Source organism: Eumetopias jubatus, unplaced genomic scaffold (assembly GCF_037043125.1).
Source record: "Eumetopias jubatus isolate StellerSeaLion01/CBP00866 unplaced genomic scaffold, mEumJub1_p1.0 scaffold_3, whole genome shotgun sequence".
NCBI classification, from domain to species: Eukaryota; Metazoa; Chordata; class Mammalia; order Carnivora; family Otariidae; genus Eumetopias; species Eumetopias jubatus.
In genome coordinates, this window is record NW_028274809.1 from 44,817,144 (window position 1) to 44,836,630 (window position 19,487).

General features: G+C 35.4%; 1 protein-coding gene across 3 annotated transcripts in view; it reads right to left on the minus strand.

The window, feature by feature from the left end:
- Window positions 1-18,296: 18,296 nt before the first annotated feature.
- PMS1 (PMS1 homolog 1, mismatch repair system component) overlaps window positions 18,297-19,487 on the minus strand; it is a 76,691-nt gene continuing 75,500 nt past the window's right edge. For all 3 annotated transcript variants that reach the window (XM_028123390.2, XM_028123368.2, XM_028123378.2), the window contains one exon: window positions 18,297-18,534. In XM_028123390.2, coding sequence (XP_027979191.1) covers window positions 18,370-18,534 — 165 coding nt within the window. In that variant the 3' untranslated portion in view covers window positions 18,297-18,369. The remainder of the gene's footprint in view (window positions 18,535-19,487) is intronic.

Genomic DNA, 19,487 nt, shown 5'->3' on the forward strand with positions numbered 1-19,487 from the left:
ATAGAAAAAGAAACTGGTAAACAACAGAAGAGGGCATTCACAAGAGAAGAAACAGAATGCTCAATTAACATATGAAAATATTTTAATCTTCACTAGTAATCAATAAAATGTATACTAAAATAATATCAAAGTATATTGCTTGCCTGATGAGCAAAAATAACTGGTATTGGCAAAGGTGTGGTAAAATCTCCACTGACAATTATTGCGGATGTGAGAGTTAACTACCTCCATCTTTTCTGCAGGTAAATGTGGTGACGAGTAAAACATCTTTTTAAAAAAGTTACATTCTTAGATGTAAAAATTTCACATCTTATGAATTTATCCTAAGCAAATAAACAAATAGGCATGTATTTTTGTAAAAATGTTTGTGGGCTGCATTGTTTATAATGGAGCAAAATAACTAGAAGCAAACAAAAATCCAACAATTCGATACTGTTTAAATAAGTTCAAGGAAATCCATATGATATACTAGGCTATGATTAAAATGGTGACACAAGGGCGCCTGGATGGCTCAGTTGGTTAAGCAACTGCCTTCGGCTCAGGTCATGATCCTGGAGTCCCGGGATCGAGTCCCGCATTGGGCTCCCTGCTCAGCAGGGAGTCTGCTTCTCCCTCTGACCCTCTTCCCTCTCATGCTCTCTCTCATGCTCTCTCTCTCAAATAAATAAATAAAATCTTTAAAAAAAAATGGTGACACAAATCTATAGATACTGATATGAAAAGATGTTCATGATTATTGATAAGGAAAGCAAGATGTAGACCACCATGTTTAATACTATCCTAATTTCATGAATACTGTATATGTAGACTAAAAGACTAAAATACCAGAAATTAGGGCTGGATAGGAATTTAGATAACCTTTTTCCTTGTTTTGAATTTTCCACTTTTTCTAAAATAAATAGCAACCCTTACACAAATAAATTAATTGAAAAAAACAAATAGGAGGTAAAAAGTAGAGAAGCAAATATAGATAATGCTTTTATGATAACAGGTTATAAAGGAGAGAGAATGAAGGTGATAGCCAAGGGGCTAATATATGAATAAAAAACAGAGATAGTAGATTCACAGATACCAGGGGTGAGAAGGGCAACAGCCAAAGGAAAACACATACAGCTTGAACCATAGAAAAATATTTCAAAATTATTACAGAAACAGGTTTGAATCCATGGTCAAAGACCCTTGAACAAATTATGGATCAAAAAAAGTGGAAGCAAAAAACCATGTATTATCCCATTTCTGACAATACAGTCACCAGTGATCTCAATGAAAATGATGTGGTAGCTTAGGAAACATGTGAGTTAATATTTTCCAAGAATCTATATGAAGGACAGCAGTGAACATAAAACAGAATGATTAAGCTAATACATGTGAAAGTACTTTGTAAACTGCTCAGATTTACAGCAATGATATTACTAATCTTAAAAACTGAGTCAATGAATTTATCTCAGAATGAAAACTGGCTTATGAAAACTGTTGAGGCAATGTAAGCAGCTTTTTAGCTATTTTTAGAGCAAGAAGATGAACCAAAAAGGTCTGTTTCAAATGATATGTAACTCTGAGGAAAGTGACATAGACAAAACAACATAGATCAGCTTCTACTCTGCTTCCTTTTCCTTGCCATATTAAAAAAAAAAAAAAAACAATTAAATTGGAAAAGGTAGAACAAATATGCAAAACTGACATTGCAGATATGTAGATACATTACAGATTCCTACAAATTCTTTGAATTAAAGGTCTCCAAGTAAAACTCAGATCATTCTGACATGAAATATATGTGATAATAAAACACTGGCAGCTCAGCCAGATCCTTAAACCTTCAGAAGCAGGGTTTTATATATACATAAGCCCCAGTTCTCGACAAAGAAAAATCAATAAATGAGATTATCTAGAACTAATGTAGCTTTCATGTTTGTGGGTACATGGGCACACTGAATCATGACCTAATTGAGAAGAATATCCAAATTTCTTGGAACACTACATGACTTAGGTCTAAAGGGAAGTCTCCATTCCTTGCAGCTAGAAATAAAGTACTCTAAAGAAGCTAGACAGACATGAAGAAAATGAGGAAAAGCAGCTGAAATCTGTTCTTCCTCTACCAGCAGTTAAAATGTTTCCCAAAAGTAAAAGTACTATATGATGCACATCACTCTGCAGTTAAACAAAGCTAAGGTATGTACCTGACCTCAGCTAGAAAGTGGTCAATACTCCATTCCCATCAGCTCCTATTTTTACTTCCTCCTATCCTGTTTAATCCCATGTCTATCCCATTCTATTAATGATTTTCTCTCTTCTGCACCTTTACCCATTCTTCTCTATGCCTCTTTCCTAATATATAAACATGTTTATTATTATTTTTTTTACAACTTTAAAACAAAAATTCTCACTTGGCTTCATATCCCACTTTGGCTAACACACTCTCTCTCCTCGTTACATTATGCTTTATGTTTACACCTTCTTTCTTTTCTCAGGAACTTTTCTCAACCCACTATAAGATAGCTATTCTTTTTGCTCTACTAAAAGTGCTCTTGCTAAATTCCCCAATGATCTCTAAACTACTAAAACTAAAGGATATTTTGCAATCCTTGTCTTATTGACCTCTCTTAAGCATTTAATACTGACTTTCTCCCCTCCTTCCTGAAATTATCATTTCCTTTGGCTTCTAAGACCACTGCTGCTTATCTCCCCTGCCTCTGCAACATCTCTTTGGCTGCCTCTTCTCAATCTTTATGGGCTGATCCTGTTCCTTAAAATATTAGTGCTGGTCAGGAGTCCATTCTTATTTTCTAAATAAATATATAAATACACACAATTCTAAATTTTCTTCCTCTCCATATGCTCTTTGAATAACTTATCTACACTAGAGTTCATTTTCAGCTCTATCCTCTGTTCCAAGCCATATATATGGCTTACTAAATATCTCAATGCAGATGTCTCTAGGTGCTTCAGGGGGATAAAACCAAAACAAAAACAGAGGATAACTTTCAAATTAGTAAAAAACAAACAAACAAAAACCTTCCACTGGAACCAGAAGTAAAAACATCCATAATCACAGTGAAAGATTTTAACATCCTCTTTCAGTATTCAGTAACAGAGAAACAAAAAAAAGTTCATGCATGTTTGTATTAACAACACAATTAATGAGCTTGATCTGATCTAATGAAAGGTGTGTTTATGTGTGTGTAAATCTGCACTCAACAAATGGATACTCTTCAAGAACATTTACAACAGATTTATTTTATAAAGCTGTAATAATTAAAAACGGTGTATTAACTCTGAGACAAACTAATGAAACAGAATAAGGAAATCAAAAATCAGTGGAGGAAGGATGTACCTCAATAACAATAAATATTATTAGGATAACTGAAAACTGATAATCTATATGATAAAAAAATTTGAATATATGCAAAATAAATTCTAGATGAATTAAGTCCTTGAGTGTAACAATGCTGAACTTTATCTGAACCCTGTGTTCCCTGAAAGGAGTGGTAGTTGAAAAATCCCGTCACTTTTTGTGTTCCCAGAACTGAGTAACTACAAAAGACCACTCTGCTCTAACAAGCTCTATCTACTCCTAGATATGACCCACTTCTACCCTTCCCCAGTGATTATAACTTCCTTGTTTACCTGCCTTTATAAAATTCAAGTCCTCTTCTTTTGAGATGTTCCTAATGATTGCTGTCACTATTGCAATACCTTCAATAAAATCATCTTAATTGTGGGTGCCTCTGACAAGTATGAAAAGCAAAGTGAAAACACTGTTAAAAGAAAATGTGAGAGAAAATCTTGATAACACTGGGGTAGGTAAGAATTTCTTGACTAAGATGGATAAACTTCAATAGCACTGTTCAAGTGAAAAAAAGTTTTTCAACAGAAAAAAACCTTCATTTATATATTTATATAAAACTTAAAAAATGTGTATGTATGTGTGTGTAATTAAGGATCCAAACCTATGTGATAAAAATTTAAACTATGGACAAAAATTATACATATCAACTTTAGAATAGTTACTATCTATTGTGAGAGAGGGAGGTGAATAGCATGGGAGAGGGGGAAAGTTTTGTTGGATATATATCTTCTTTTAAAAATGATTTACAACAAAGTTTCAAATAACTTGGGAATTTTGTTAAAACACAGATTGCGATTCAATAGGATTGGGACTGGTGATGGTGCTGAGATTCTGCATTTCTAATAAACTCCCAGATGCTGTTAATGCTGCTGGGCCATGGACCACACTTTAGATCCTTGAATTTAAAGAAAATATGGCTAAATTCATTAAACCTAGGTGGTGAGTATAAAAGAGTCTATTATTTTCTGGTATGTTTGAATTAGTTCATAAATAAATATAAAGTTGAAGAGAATTTCTACCAGCCTCATTGAGGTGCCACCACGCAATAGTAAATAATCCCTCTCTCAACTGTATATACATATAGCTTAAGGCTGTTCTCATTTTGTGATACATACAATATTATTTACAAATATACAAACACATGAAAATAAGGAAATCACTTGGGATTCTAAAAAAATGTCAGGACAGTAGCATAAATTCTTATTAAATTATTTTACTAATCTAATAAAATTACTTATTAATAAAATCATTAATAAATTATTAATAATTCGTGGTAAAGTTATACTTTTTGTCATTTAGTCCCTAAAAGTTGACAAATTTCTTAATTTAATCCTAACCTCTTCATCTGTCATTGATGAGATACTCCTGAGGGACACTTTTTGAGGCATTCTTACACTATAAAAAAATGGAATGTAGTAGCATTAATTAGATTAACATTTAGAATAAAATAATTCAGATTAATATCTACAATAACATAAGTAAAGTAAGTCACAAAAAAGAGAAAAAACTCTGCTTCATGAATGGGTACTTTCTGTATTTGAAGAAACGGATTTAGGAAGTTTACATCAATTGATGAAGACAATCATTAAGCATAGAATAAAAGGTCTCTGAAGGCCAGAGCTTTGGTGTGGCTAGTTCTCTGCTATTTCGTCAGCATCTAAAACACTCCTGGTATATAAAAGCCCTTGACAAATAACTGTCAAATAAATAAATAAATTTCATTTACTGTTCCAATGTATCAGGATATTGTAAAGGCTATAAAGATAAAAACAAAAGATAGCCTTGCCCTTCAGGTGTCAAAATCTAGTGGGGATGACAGACAGAATTAATTTATATCTTATATATTATAAAATCATATATGTAATAAATAATATTGACATATTTAAAAATCTATATATTTTTAGACAGTAGAAAGAAGTATGGTCATGTGAAAAAGGAGGAAAGATATGTATTCAGAGAGAGGAACTATATATAAAGATGTGTATAATGTGAAATAGGTGAGGTGGCAAGGATGGTAAAATATGTACAAGATGCTATGAAAAAACATTAAGAAGAGAACGCTCAATTTGCTCAGGGAGATCAAGAGTTAATTCTCAAGAATTAAATTATTTTTGAGTCTTGCAGGATAAATCAAAGTTTGATGGGTGGCCATGGACTGACTTGGGGTAGAGCAGGAGGGATTAGGTTATTGGGAGACAGATATTTGAGAAAGAGGAATGTATAGAAAAGCAGGAAAATCAAGGTTTATTTTAGAAAACTTCAAGCAATTTAGCATGTCAAGATTTGGGGTAGAAGAGAAAAAATGATTGGAAATGATGCTGAAAAGGTATACTGAGGTCAGACTATTAAGTGCTTGATACATCATGCTAAGAAATTTGATTTATAACAATGATTATAAGCAAGAAGAGTGATTTGGTTAGATTTATATTTGAGAAAGATTTTTGGTCGCAACAGGAAATATGAAGTGGGTAGGACTAGAGAAAAAGAGAGGTCTTTCAATATGGTTGAGGCCAAAAGTAATTAGAGCTCACGCTAAGGAAATAGTTTTGATGAGTGAGAAGAGATTCAAGAGCTTTCAGGAAGTGAACTGACAAGATGATCAGGGAGATGTTGAAATGGCTCCCATATTCCTGCCTTGGGAGACTGGGTGCCGTGTGCAACAGTGATTATAAGTATACAGATGCATGTGTGCTAAAAGCATATGCATAAGGCAGAAAGAAGATGGGAACAGAGAAGCACGTCAGCACACGGGAAAGATGGGGAAGGCAACATATAAAGTGTAATACATATAATGAGTATGTGAGAGAAAAGATGGAAGCAGATGGAAAAATATGTTTGTGGGGAATGTTTTTTTTTTTTTAAGCAGTCCTAATTTTCAAATCACCTAAAACCTATACTTCAGTCAATGTCTAGTTCTCTAAATGAGTTAACATATATAAAGGGCTTAGAATAGTATCTAGTAAATAGTAAGTTTTGAATGAATTCTAACTATTTTATTATTACCCTGAACCATTGGAGACCTTTAGTCCCTACTCTCACTTTTCTACTCAATTCTGAGTTCCAAAGAAGATTTGGTAAAATCTCTGGGATAAATATAACTTTCAAATTCTTCAACACTGTCACCCAATTAAAGCATTTTGTTGAAATAAAGATGGTCTGTTTATTCAAAACAAGGAGAAGCTGGAATAAGAGCTCTCATTAATTGTCCAGATTTGCCCCAGGAAATATATAAAACTTACCCACCCCAAGTAGGTATTACAGTGACAGCGGTTTCAGATCTGCCTTAGAAAGATACTTTATGTCTTTGAGAGTTGATGCAATCTGTTTCTAAAATGGAGTTACGAGTAAGAGAAGAATTTGAGAAGAAAAGGATAGAGAAATTCAATAAATTTCCAGAATTACTTGAGTTGGACCTTCAAAATGTGTTTTTTCTTTCCCTTGAAGAATTAGAAATAATCAGACCAAAATGTCCATATACTACAGCAAATTTCAAAGAAAATATAAATTATTTTAACTACATAGGATCTTTCATTAGCTTAGTAGAAAATTAACTGTAAATTCATAGTATCAAATTACTATCAGCATCTAATTACTCTAAGATACTGTCATGATGAGTAACTTACCAAAAATGATATACATTTGTTATACTTAGATGTACAGTGACAAACTAAGCATTTTTAAAATACTTTGTTTAAGGGGCGCCTGGGTGGCTCAGATGGTTAAGCGTCTGCCTTCGGCTCAGGTCATGATCCCAGGGTCCTGGGGTCGAGTCCCTCATCAGGCTCCCTGCTGCTTGGGAGCCTGCTTTTCCCTCTGCCTCTCTCTCTCTGTCTCTCTGTCTCTCATGAATAAAATCTTTAAAAAAATATAAAAATAAAAATAAAATACTTTGTTTAAAAAAAAAACAAAACAGAGAAAGGAAGGAAGGAAGCAAAGCAAGCAAGCAGGTAGGGGCAGGGCAGGTGGGCAAAAAAATAAAATGCTTTGTTTTTTAACTGTAATATCTCTTAAGAAATAGGTGAAAAAAGATAAGAGATGTGAACTAATATTCACTGAGTATCTACTATGTCCTAGGTATTGTACTAGTTGCTTTACATTTTCCCTCATTTTGTCTTTACAAAACTTGGCAAAGTAAATATTATCCCCATACAACACAGAGGTGGCACATAGAAGTTAACAGTCTATCATAACAGAGCTTGTAATGGTTAAAGTTGGAATTTAAACCTGAAGCTTTCCAACTCCAATGCCTATAGTCTTACAGCATGTAAGACTGTACTACTGACTCTTAAATATAGGACATATATGTCTTATATTTGAATAAAAGTTATAAATTCTAAAGAAATTTGTATATTTCACTGACATATCATGTGCTTCTTTTGAACTACCATCTTCACTTATAGTTTCTGTTTCTTCCTCCTTTGGGGAAAAGAAAAATGTAATATTAGGACCAGTCTTAACATGTGTATGAGAGTAGGTAGTTTTCCCCCAAAATGTATATCCCTAAATTGCCTGAAATTCAATAATTAAGAGACGAATTTCAGAGCAACTAAATCCAAATATCCTAGTCATTCACATAATAGTTTTTCCCCCTTTATGATAGAATATATCTTTTTATCATTCACATTGATATAAATCCCTTTCAATCTAATTTGTTTTAACACTTGGCCAAGATCAACCAAATTAAGAAAAAAGGAGTATAACCTGTGGATGGGAAAGAAAGAACAACCAAGAGGTTACCTGGAAATATTTAGGCCCCTATGGAATGTAGGGGAAAGTATACATACAGCAATAAGGACATGGAACCCACAAAGTCTACAGAGAAGGATAACAATAAATATACATTTTCTCCCAAGGCAAAACGTCAAAATATTTGCTGTTATGAAAATTAAGACAAATTAAATAAATTTAAAGCATCTTTTTGTCCATGTGCACCATAAACTCAACATTCTTGTTAAGTATGGTTTGATCATCATCCAAAGTCACTAATGAACACATTTTACTGGCAAATATTAGAATGGAAAAATGGAAAATAAAAATACATGCTTTAAAATTTACTTTGAATTTAAGTTTAGAACTACTATATTTTTTTATACCTCAAGAATGTCAAATTCTTCTTCAAGCTCTTCTAAAGAAGCTTCTTCTTCTTCTATGTTGAATGAACAAAATGAAAATGAGATGACTAAAACACTTAGACATAACATAAATGGAATTTTAGCAGTGTGATTTTTTTCAACTAACCTTCCTTACTCCTTCCAATTAATTTTCAAAATGTTTTAAACTAATATTCTTAATGCACAGTTCTGATTATGTCACTTTCCTGCTTAAAAACTTTTGGCTGCTCTTACTAAAGTTGAAAATCTTTAGCCTGATACTCAGGGCCCTTCAAAATTTGTTTCCAAAAGAATTTCTAATCTTATTTCCTGTGACCCTCCTTTGGATGAGGAGTAAGAGTATTGGTTAGTCAATATTTGCAGATTTGGAATTAAAGGGAAAGAGTGCTAAATAAAATGCTATCATTCAAATATACAGATAATTATAGATTGCCTTCTGGGTTAGGCACCATGCTAGGTGATAAAGATAAGCAGAGGTAAAACTATATATAAGAATGATTACAGTACTTAGTGACTTTAATACTAAATATACTAAGCACTGAATGATGACAAACATAAGAGCTAGAGTTTACGGTTTACTTCACTGTTTAAAAAAAAAAAAATAGAAAGATGTCCAGGCATAGGTCAGAGTCCTATAAGCTATGAGTGAGAAGAAGAAAATGAGGGAAGAACTTTCGTGGTGACCAAACATGGGTTCCCTCCAAACCTAGGGCTTCTTTCCTTTCTTCCATATTGACTCTGGCTGTTGCTCTCCACCCAGAGAGCATTTTCATCTTGTCTTTTCTGTATTCTTTCATATTCTTTTACTATTTAATTTTAATGTCTTCTATGTTAATGGTTTTGATCTCATTTTATTTGTTTTTAATTGTAATCCACTGCAAATCCTTTTTGGAAATAAACAGTGATCAAGTCACATTTTCTTTACTGTTTCAATTTTTTTTCCTTCAAAAAACAAATAAACCAATTAAAAATGTATCTGAACAGACATTTTTCCAAAGAAGACATACATATGCTCACATGTACATGAAAAGATGCTCAACATCATTAATCATCAGGCAAATGCATATAAAAACCACAATGAGATATCACCTCATACCTGTTAGAATGGCTACTGTCAAAAAGACAAGAAATAACAAGCATAGGCAAGGATGTGGAGAAAAGGGAATCCTTGTGCACTGTTCATGGGAATGTAAATTGGTAAAACCACTATGTAAAACAGTACAGAATTTCCTCAAGAAATTAAAAACAGAACTACCATATGACTACCATATGGTCCAGCAATCCCTCTTCTGGGTATTTATCAAAAAAAAAAACACAACAAAACACTAATTTGAAAAGATATATGCACCCCCATGTTCACTGTAGCATTATTTACAATAGCCAAAATACAGAAACAACCTGTCTGTTGGTGAATGGATAAAAAAAAATTTGTGATATATATATATATATATATATATATATATATACATATATATATATACACACACACACACACACACACACACACATATACACATACACATATATACACACATACAATAGAATATTATTTAACCATAAAAAACATTTGTGACATGGGTGGACCAGAAGGTATGACGTGAAATAAGTCATTCTCTCATCTCTTAAATGTGGAATCTAAAACACAAACTGATAGACAGAGATTGCAAATTGGTGGTTATAGAGGCTGGAGGTGGGAGGGGATGGGTGTACTGTGCTTTTTAAGTTTAAATAAACTGCATAAAAATTATTTTTAAAAGTACACTCAACATTATATAACCTATGATGAAAGAATGTGAAAATATTTCATTAAAAATGGTAAGTATAAAAAAAGCAAACAAAAAACATGCAAGAAACTTTAGAAACAAAACAAAACAAGAAAAATTCCCAGCCCCCACAGCCCAGCTGTACAATATTCCTCATGAAGCTGATCACCCTTGCTGATGTGATTTGCATTTACTCTGAACCTCCCTGCATTTTTCTTCCTCTCATTCAACATTGACTCTAACAGGGTTATTTGTAGATTATTCTCTTAATAGACAAAATCTTCCTGAAGGCAGAAATTACGTTTTATTAAATTTGAATCCCTCTGTGTCTTGAATTCTCCAAGGTTTTGATAGATGTCTGGTAAAAACAGAGTGAATAAATTTGAGTAAGTTTTAAAATGTCACTAAAATCATTCTTTATGAAAGAGGTAAAGCCCAGAGGAGATTGCTCTTAAGAAACTATTATGGGGAACAATATCTAGACAAATCATAGCATGAATCAAAGATAAAAGAAAAGTTAATATTCAGTAATTATTAATCTCTTTCTCACTCATAGTTTGGTCCCATGGATGATAGGTGACCACATGGGCAGGTAAGAATGGAAAATTCTAGTGATTATGTGGAAGAACTGAAAATCAGATCTTCAAATAATCCTCAAAAGTAATATTATCTCCAATCTCAAAGACATAGTCATAAAACAACTTAAATATAAATTATTTTTAAAATATAAATTATTTAGTGCTAGAACATTTTCATGAGAAGAAGATAAAATGTGGGGAACCTGGGTGGCTTAGTCGGTTAGTTGTCCAACTCTTGATTTGGGCTCAGGTCATCATTTCAGCTCGGGTCATGATCTCAAGATCATGGGATTGATCCCCAAATTGGGCTCTTCACTCAGTGGAGAGTCTACTTCTCTCCCTTTTCTCTTGCCCCTCTCCCTGCTCATGCACACTTTCTCTAAAATAAATAAATAAATCTTTAAAAAATGGAAAAAAGAAAGAAAAGGAAAATGCTTGATATTTCATAAATAAATTTATATTAAAAAAGACTACATTTTTGTATGAAAATTTCAGATGCATTTGCAACTCCTATACTGATCATTTTCTCAGTGAGCAACATGACATTTTAGTAATAAACCTTCTCAAATTGGCATAATGTAAGTGTTCTGTTTGTCTATCTCTGTATAATAAACCACATCAAAACTTAGTGGTTTAACAATTTATCTTTCATGGTTCTGGGGGTTGATGAGCTCAGCTGGGCAGTTCTCACTGTAAGTATTTCATATAATTGTAACAGATGGCAACTAAGGCTAGAGTCATCTGAAGGCATCTTCCCTTACTATCTGGCACCCAAGCTTAGGATGGCTGAACAACTAGAAATAGGTAGTCAAGCATCTCTCTCCACCTGGCTAGCTTGTGCGTTCTTGTAAGAGACTCAAGGTAGAATGACTTCTTATGAAGTGGACTGACTTCCTCAGAGAAACTATTTCAAGAGAGCCAGGAGGAAAGCTTCAAAGCTTCTAGGATTTCATCTTGGAAGGCATATAGTGTCACTTCTGTTATAATCTAATGGTCAAAGTAATCATAAGCTAGCCCAGATTTAAGGAAGTAGAGGAATAGTCTCCACCTCTTAATGGGGGGAATGGCTTGTGGGTACAAGAAGGTAAGAATTGATGGTGGCCATTTCAGAGCCAGCTACCTCAGTAACATTCTTGAGAATATATAAATCCAACTTCTTCTTTTTTTTAAGATTTACTTATTAATTTTTAGAGAGAGAGAGAGAGAGAGTGCATGCAGGGGAAGGGGCATGAGGAGAGGGAGAAAAACAGACTTCCTGCTGAGCAGAGCCCAAGGCAGGGCTTCAGGGCTCCATCTCAAGATCCTGAGATCATGACCTGAGCAGAAATCAAGAGCCAGAGGCTCAATTGACTGAGCCACACAGGCACCCCTAAATCCAACTTCTTAAATAAAGAATGACTGTCCCATAAGAAAACCTAAATCTAACTTCCCAATGAAAATTTGAGAATGGAGAAACATAAACAGATTCATAGTTCTGATTATTTGATTTTCAGTATACGTTTATATTAAAAATGTATCTGTATTCTGTTTCAAGAACCTAGCATTTGGCCAAAGGATTATGTGTACTCTTGTTAACCCAGTGTGGTTCCTGAACCAGCAGAAATGTTGGAAATGCAGAATATCAGATCCTGCCCCAAAACTATTGAATCAGGCGTGTATTTTAGCAAGATGCCCAACACATTCATATGCACATTAAAGTTTTGGGAAGTGCTGACTTGGACCATATTCATACACTAGTATACACAGGGTATCCTTACACTTCTCATCTGAAGAAACCTAGAAAACATGAAGTATCCTTCTTCCAACTTTGGAGCAGAGAAGTATTGTACATTTAACTTTGGTTTTAAGTGGAAAAAATAGCTAAAACTTGACTGCCCCTATAAAATCTTTGACAAGTTAGAAACTACATGTGTGGAGTGGAAATCTTGTTTTTATCTGGGACATCAAGGATTATCACTATGTATGTGGGAAAATGTTTGATCTGTGACATTTTTTTTTTTATATAAGTAGGGAAGCTGAGACAGACCCAAAAAGGTGCAAAGAACTTCAAAATAGATAATAAGTACCTTATGTACATTTAGCTAGTTATATATAAAGTCACATGGAAATGTTTTTTGCTATTATTAGTGAATTACTTAAAATATATTTTTGGGCAGGACAACATCACAATCTTGCAAGTTAACTTGCTGTTATTTACCAATGTCTTCAGATTAAATGAAAGCAAATTTAAAACCAAAAATGTCCTTTTTAAATAAATAAAATTAACTTTTGAGAACATACCATTTTCTTCCCAAAATATGTTCAATCCATTCACAATCTCTTGCTTGTTTCTTCTTAACTCATCACTCATTTCTATGATCTTAATTATAAAACATAAAACACCTACAAGAAAGTTCTTAAAAATCAAATCAGTTCAACATTAAAGATAATTTTTAATTTGCCAGCCATTACTTTGTCTTGCTAGGAAATATATTTGAATACTGAAGTCCTTTATAAATAAAACTATTTCATTTAAGGAACAGCTAGAAACTTTAGGTTGGTTTCAAAAAGGCCCCAGATACAAGCCTAGATTACAACTTAAAACACCTGATTTAATAATTTTCTAAAAAGAGATTGAATGATTTTCCTAGTCTGTGAGATACTCAAAAGAATTAGCTGCAATTACATTGACTTCTTAGTAAAGAAAGGAAAGGCAAATCACCATAAATTAGCCAAATGAGGAGAGACCTCTTTTCCACTTTAATTCTATTATGGCATCATCTCAGAGATGAGGGCCTCAATACCTGTCAAACAGACTCTCTTCATTACTACAGAGCCTTTATCTCTTTCCATTTGGATCACTTACACTGTCTGAATTCTTAAGTAGCTTGCTAACTTGTTCTGCTTTTAACTTGGCTGCAGTCTTCTGAACCTTACTGTGAACTTCCCTGCTTAAAAATTTAATGAAGGGGGAAATCGGAGCGGGAGACGAACCATGAGAGACTATGGACTCTGAGAAACAAACTGGGGGTTCTAGGGGGGGGGATGGGTTGGCCTGGTGATGGGTATTAGAGAGGGCACTTACTGAATGGAGCACTTGGTGTTATAGGCAAACAATGAATCATGGAACACTACATCAAAAACTAATGATGTAAGGTATGGTGATTAACATAACATAATAAGAAAAAAAGAAAAAAAAATTTAATGGTTTCCCACAGTCCTTATGATAAAATTTTCCAAATCCTTTGAGCGCCTGGATGGCTCAGTTGGTTAAGCATCTGCCTTCAGCTTGGGGCATGATCCCAGGGTCCTGGGACTGAGCCCTGCGTCCTCAGGCTCCCTGCTCAGCAAGGAGTCTGCTTCATCCTCTCCTTCTGCCCCTCCCCCTGCTTGTGGTCTCTCTCACTCTCTCTCTCTCTCAAATAAATAAATAAAATCTTTAAAAAAATTTTTCCAAATCCTTAGAGGCCCAAGACCCTTTATGAACAATGTACTGCCTATTATTCTAATCCAATCTCCATTTACTCCTCAAGATCCAATGATGTAGAATTCCCTGCATTCATCAATGTACTGACACATGCTATTCCGTCTGCCTGAAATACCCTTCTTTTCTTTCTTCTCCCAGATAATTCCTTATCGAGGTTCAGCTTACTAGTTTTTTCCACAGGTTTCTCCAAGTTGGAGTGGGTACCCCTTTATGCTTCCATAGTACATACTATATATCCTCCTAATATTCATATTGTACTGCAATAGTTTTCTCCTCTAGAGGGCAAAGAATGTCTTTGTAGTCTGTGTTCAGCACTGAGTGTGACACTCAGTAAATGTTATTGAATAAACGAAGAAATGAATATACAACTAAAGTAGAGATGGAGAGGTTTGTTTTAGTGCTTTCTAGTCCAGTTTGAGTAGGGTGTAAGAAATCTATCCCCCCACCCCGGATTAGTTTAAAAGATTTTATGGAAAAAGTGACCTAGTTCAGAGGCACTTAAATATGGTCAACAGTAATGTAGTAATAATTAACTGAAAAGAGGTTATTCTTTTCAGGTCCTGCTAATTAATGTTCAAGACAAAACAGGAAGAAACAAAATTATGGAATGTTAGAAATGATTGTGCACTTGGGGGTCAAGTTCAGCATCTTCATTGCAGAGATGAAAAATAATGAGCTTAAAGAAATGGATTTGAGATTGTTGGGGAACTTTGATATAGGATAGGGCAGTGGTTCAAATTTGTGTGGCTCAAATTTGATAACCACTGGGACAGCATTTTAAAAACTAGAGAAAGGATCATTATATTAATTTGTAGCAGTTTAAGGAGGAATAAAAAGTGTAATAAAAAATAAGCAGAGAAAACAATCTCAAGGCAGCAGTGGTGAGAATTAAGTGGTGTGTTGCTACTATTACTGGGAACAATAAAGGATTTGAAGATTAAAAATTTTTTAAGTTTAGGTGAGACTAACCAAAAGATCTAGACTAAGGTAACAGTTAGCTCTTAATTATTCATGCTTATAAAGTAATTGACAATATCAAGTCATTTTTTTAAATTTGGCTTTGCAGTAAAATTTATTCTTTCAGTACTTACCTTTGTTTTGTTTATGGTAATAACATTTGAAGTAGAAATAGTAGAGTAACTAGATTATCTGTGGGTACTGAGGCAAATCATTTAATTATTCATCTGTAAAATTGTTTGGATTAGACCACCTCAAAGACTCTTTTTATTAACTACGAATCCACCAACACTGGTTTGCCATAATCAGTCTACAATGCTCCAATTCCAATAACAAGTCTAATTCATTATAAATACCTTAATATCATTATTGGTATTTTACTTTGCTTGGCAACTTTGGTTTTTAAGTTAGTGGGTCAATATTTGGGTGCCCAATAAATCGGTCATATTTATGTTTTTAGTTAAGAAACGCAGGCTGCTGGTGAGATAGATTGCAATCCCTACAATCCCAGCCCCCAAATCTGGGTAAGATCACAGAGAATCAAATAGCCAGTGTAAATAACGACAAAAACCTGTCCATCGGAATTAAGGCCTAACATTATCAGTAGGTTAAATAAACGTAACTTTGTAGGCACTGCTGGACCATGCATGGCTATCTTCAAGGCAAAAGGTCCAACATCGGGAGGCCTCCAGGCCTCGCCTCTGCATGGCTTTGGCATCACTTCTGTGCTATAGCTATAGCTGGGATGCTAAGTTAGGCCCTTGAGTCTCAAGAGCTCTTTGGAAAATCCACACCCTGAGAGTTCTCCCTCTCCCCAGGCAAACCCCAGCCTCGTGAGAAAAATGGGCAATTTAGGGTAGGCTTTTCTTTCTCTCCAGATGTCCTCCCCTCGCCCTTGATGCCCAGAGCCAGCCTCCCAAACTGCAGCGGCCGTTACCTCCATCCTGGGAGCCAGGGCTTCGCCGTCGCTGCCGCCCGCTCCAGCCATTTTGTCCCGTGGGGCCACGGCTGCTGCAAGGGCTTGTGGGGGGATGGGGAGGGCAGCCGGTGCAGCGCGTGGGGGCGGGGCTCCCGCGGCCTCCTAGGGAGCCAGGAGGCGGGGCCCCAGCTGAACCAGCCCGGATCCCACCCACCAAACTCCCTTGGAGAAAATGCTGCAGCCCAAGGTTGAGCTAGCATTCCTTACAGTGGTGCCAGGGAGTGCTTTGTGCGCTTTTCCCCCCAAATACTTTTGTTGACCTTAACGACTCTATAGGGCCTATTTCTCATGGCAGGCAGTGTAACAGTGGTAAAGAACATGAGTTCTAGGGATAGAGTCTCAATAGTACCTACAAATCCTAAATTTGTTGTGAAGATTAAATGGAGATCATACAAGCTAAGTAAGTGCTCGTGTATCCAGCAGATAGGTAATAAATACCTGCCGTCATTACTACTAGCCTGACTGCGCACAATCCAAGGCTGCAAAGAAAAAGCAAAGTAAGTTTATTCATCTTAGAGGCTGTGATAGGATCTCTTCCAACAATTGACTTTTATCAGCTAGAAAATGAGTCCTAAATTTTGCTTAGCGCTGGTACAAATGTGTGATGCAAATTTCGTCATCTTCTGTATCTCTGTGGGCGTCCCCTTCCTCAGTTTACCCAGTAATTTAAAGAATTACTCTCAGAAATGTCTCCTAGAGAAGGGCCCTAAGCTTTCAAAGGGGATAATGGAAAAAATATAGTATTTAGGTTATTGGTAAGAGGATCATGTTGGCAGGGAAAAAAGGCTTGACTACAGGTAGAATTCCATGTATCACAATTTGTACCTCTTAACACAAGGTTCTTAAGAATTGAAAACTTCTTGAGAATTACGGGAGATGACACGGAGTATGGAGATAGTGTAACCAGTATAACACATCTTACTTTATAAAACAAATATATCCATTAAAAAGTTTCAACTTTTTGTAAATCAAGTGTTTTGGTACACTATGTGTGGAACCTAGTTTTTTAAAGGACATAATGAATAATCTTAACCTAAATTTTCTGTTAAATCTCTGGATCTTCCCATTTTCTCTGACAAATGTTGACCCCAAAGCCCAATAATTTCCATATATGAGATAGCAATTTCTAAACTGTTACCGCAAGAGAAATGGCAGGATTTTGAAAGCTAAACTTTCTTCCTCTAAACTTCATTTTCTCACTTTCTCCCACTCCATCTCTCCATCCTACTTTAAACAACATGGACAACTTCTGTCAGATATGCCAGCTCAGTCTTTGATTGATTTCTCTCCGCACAGGACTAATCCAATGTATTAGTCCACTCAGGCTGCCATGATTTAATACCACATACTGGGTGGCTTAAAAGAACAACAGACATTTATTTTCTCATGGTTCTGGAGACTAGAAGTCCAAGATCAAGGTGCCAGCATGCTTGGTTTCTGGTGAGAGCTCTATTCCTGGATTATAAAGGGCCACCTTTTCTCTGTATCCTCACATGGGAGTTGGTGGGAAAAAAGGAGAGAGCGTGAGCAAAAGCTCTGATGTCTTTTCTTACAAGGGCACTAATCGAAGCATGAGGGCCCTTACCCTCATGACTTCATCTAAACCTAATTACCTCTGAAAAAGCCCCATCTCCAAATTCCATCACAATGGGGTTAGGACTTCAACATACGAATTTTGGGGACACAATTCAACCCACAGCCCTTAGTAAATCAACCACCTAAGAATACTAGGTATTGGGGTTTACAACCAATAATTATTATGAAGGCTGGTTCTTTTTTTTTTTTTTTTAAGATTTTATTTATTGACAGAGAGAGACACAGTGAGAGAGGGAACACAAGCTCGGAGTAAGAGAGGGAGAAGCAGGCTCCCCGCTGAGCAGGGAGCCCGATGTGGGGCTCAAACCCAGGACCCCGGGATCATGACCCGAGCCGAAGGCAGACACCTAACAACTGAGCCACCCAGGCGCCCCTGAAGGCTGGTTCTTGAGAATAAATTGAATAGTTGACATTAGTTTAAGTTTTTGAAATTTTTTTATATATGGAAATCAGTGAAGCTTCACTTATAAAATAACTAACACATGATAGTACAAAGATGGTTTAAAAACTGACTCATATTATTTTATTACCAAATCAATTTCAATAGTAACAAATTTTCTTAAACATATTTAATCAGGTAGTTTCTGGAAGATGGGTTAAATGATGAAAAAATGGGCGACCATGAACACACCCTTTAACTTCATTTCCAAACTGGTCCTTCATTCTGTAGATAATGTCTTGGACGTCCTCTTTGGATAAGTACATGGGCAACTGTCTAGATAGACGCACTGCTTCTCCCTGTGAAGAGAAAGCCATATGTTTTACCATGATACACCTGAAGCAGAAAACATGTTATTCCTGGCAAGAAAGAAGACAGAAAATAGATTATATTCTTATTATTCATTCACTCACATATTAAACACAAATTATGTGTTAGTCACTATTGTAGGTTTTACACACAGTAGAGAATAAGACAAACATCCTTGCTCATGTGAAATTTATATTCTAGTGTGGAGAAACAAAACATAAAAAGACAAAAGAAAATTTTGGGGCACCTGGGTGGCTCAGCCAGTTGGGCATCCAACTTTTGATTTCAAACGCAGGTCATGATCTCAAGGTCATGGGATCGAGCCCCATGTTGGGCTCCACACTGGGCATCGAGCCTGCTTGGGATTTTCTCTCTCCCTCTGCCTCTCCCCACACCCCCCTCTCCCTCTCTTAAGGAAAAAAAAAAAAAAAGAGTCCTGACATGAACAGGAGGTAGAGTCAAAACCTGTTGATGAACTGGTTATGAAGGATACAGAATCAAGGATCATGTCCACATTTTTGGTATGGTGATGCTGTTTTCTGAGATAGGAAAAACTGAGCATTTAGGCGTAAATGGTATTAGCAAAGCTGGTTTCTTTAAAGATTTATTAAAAAAAAATTGTACTTCAGAGCTTGAGCCTAACATTATTCTAACTACATACCCTCTCCCATTATCTTTCCAACCACCCTACTCCTTTCCAACTAAACCTATTCTTTTCTTCACTTTGACTTTTCATCTCCTCAGTCCCTCCTTATTGCTCTGGCCCACCAGCACCCTTCTTGTCATCTTTCCCTATTTAAGGTACAGACAGTAAGACATTAAGGATACTATTTCTAGCTTCCTGTATTCCTTTTTGATTCCTACTAGAACATAATTCATCTTTATATTCCTCTAGGACCTAACACAGTTTCTCGTATACATTACGGGTTCAAATGTTCTTGTT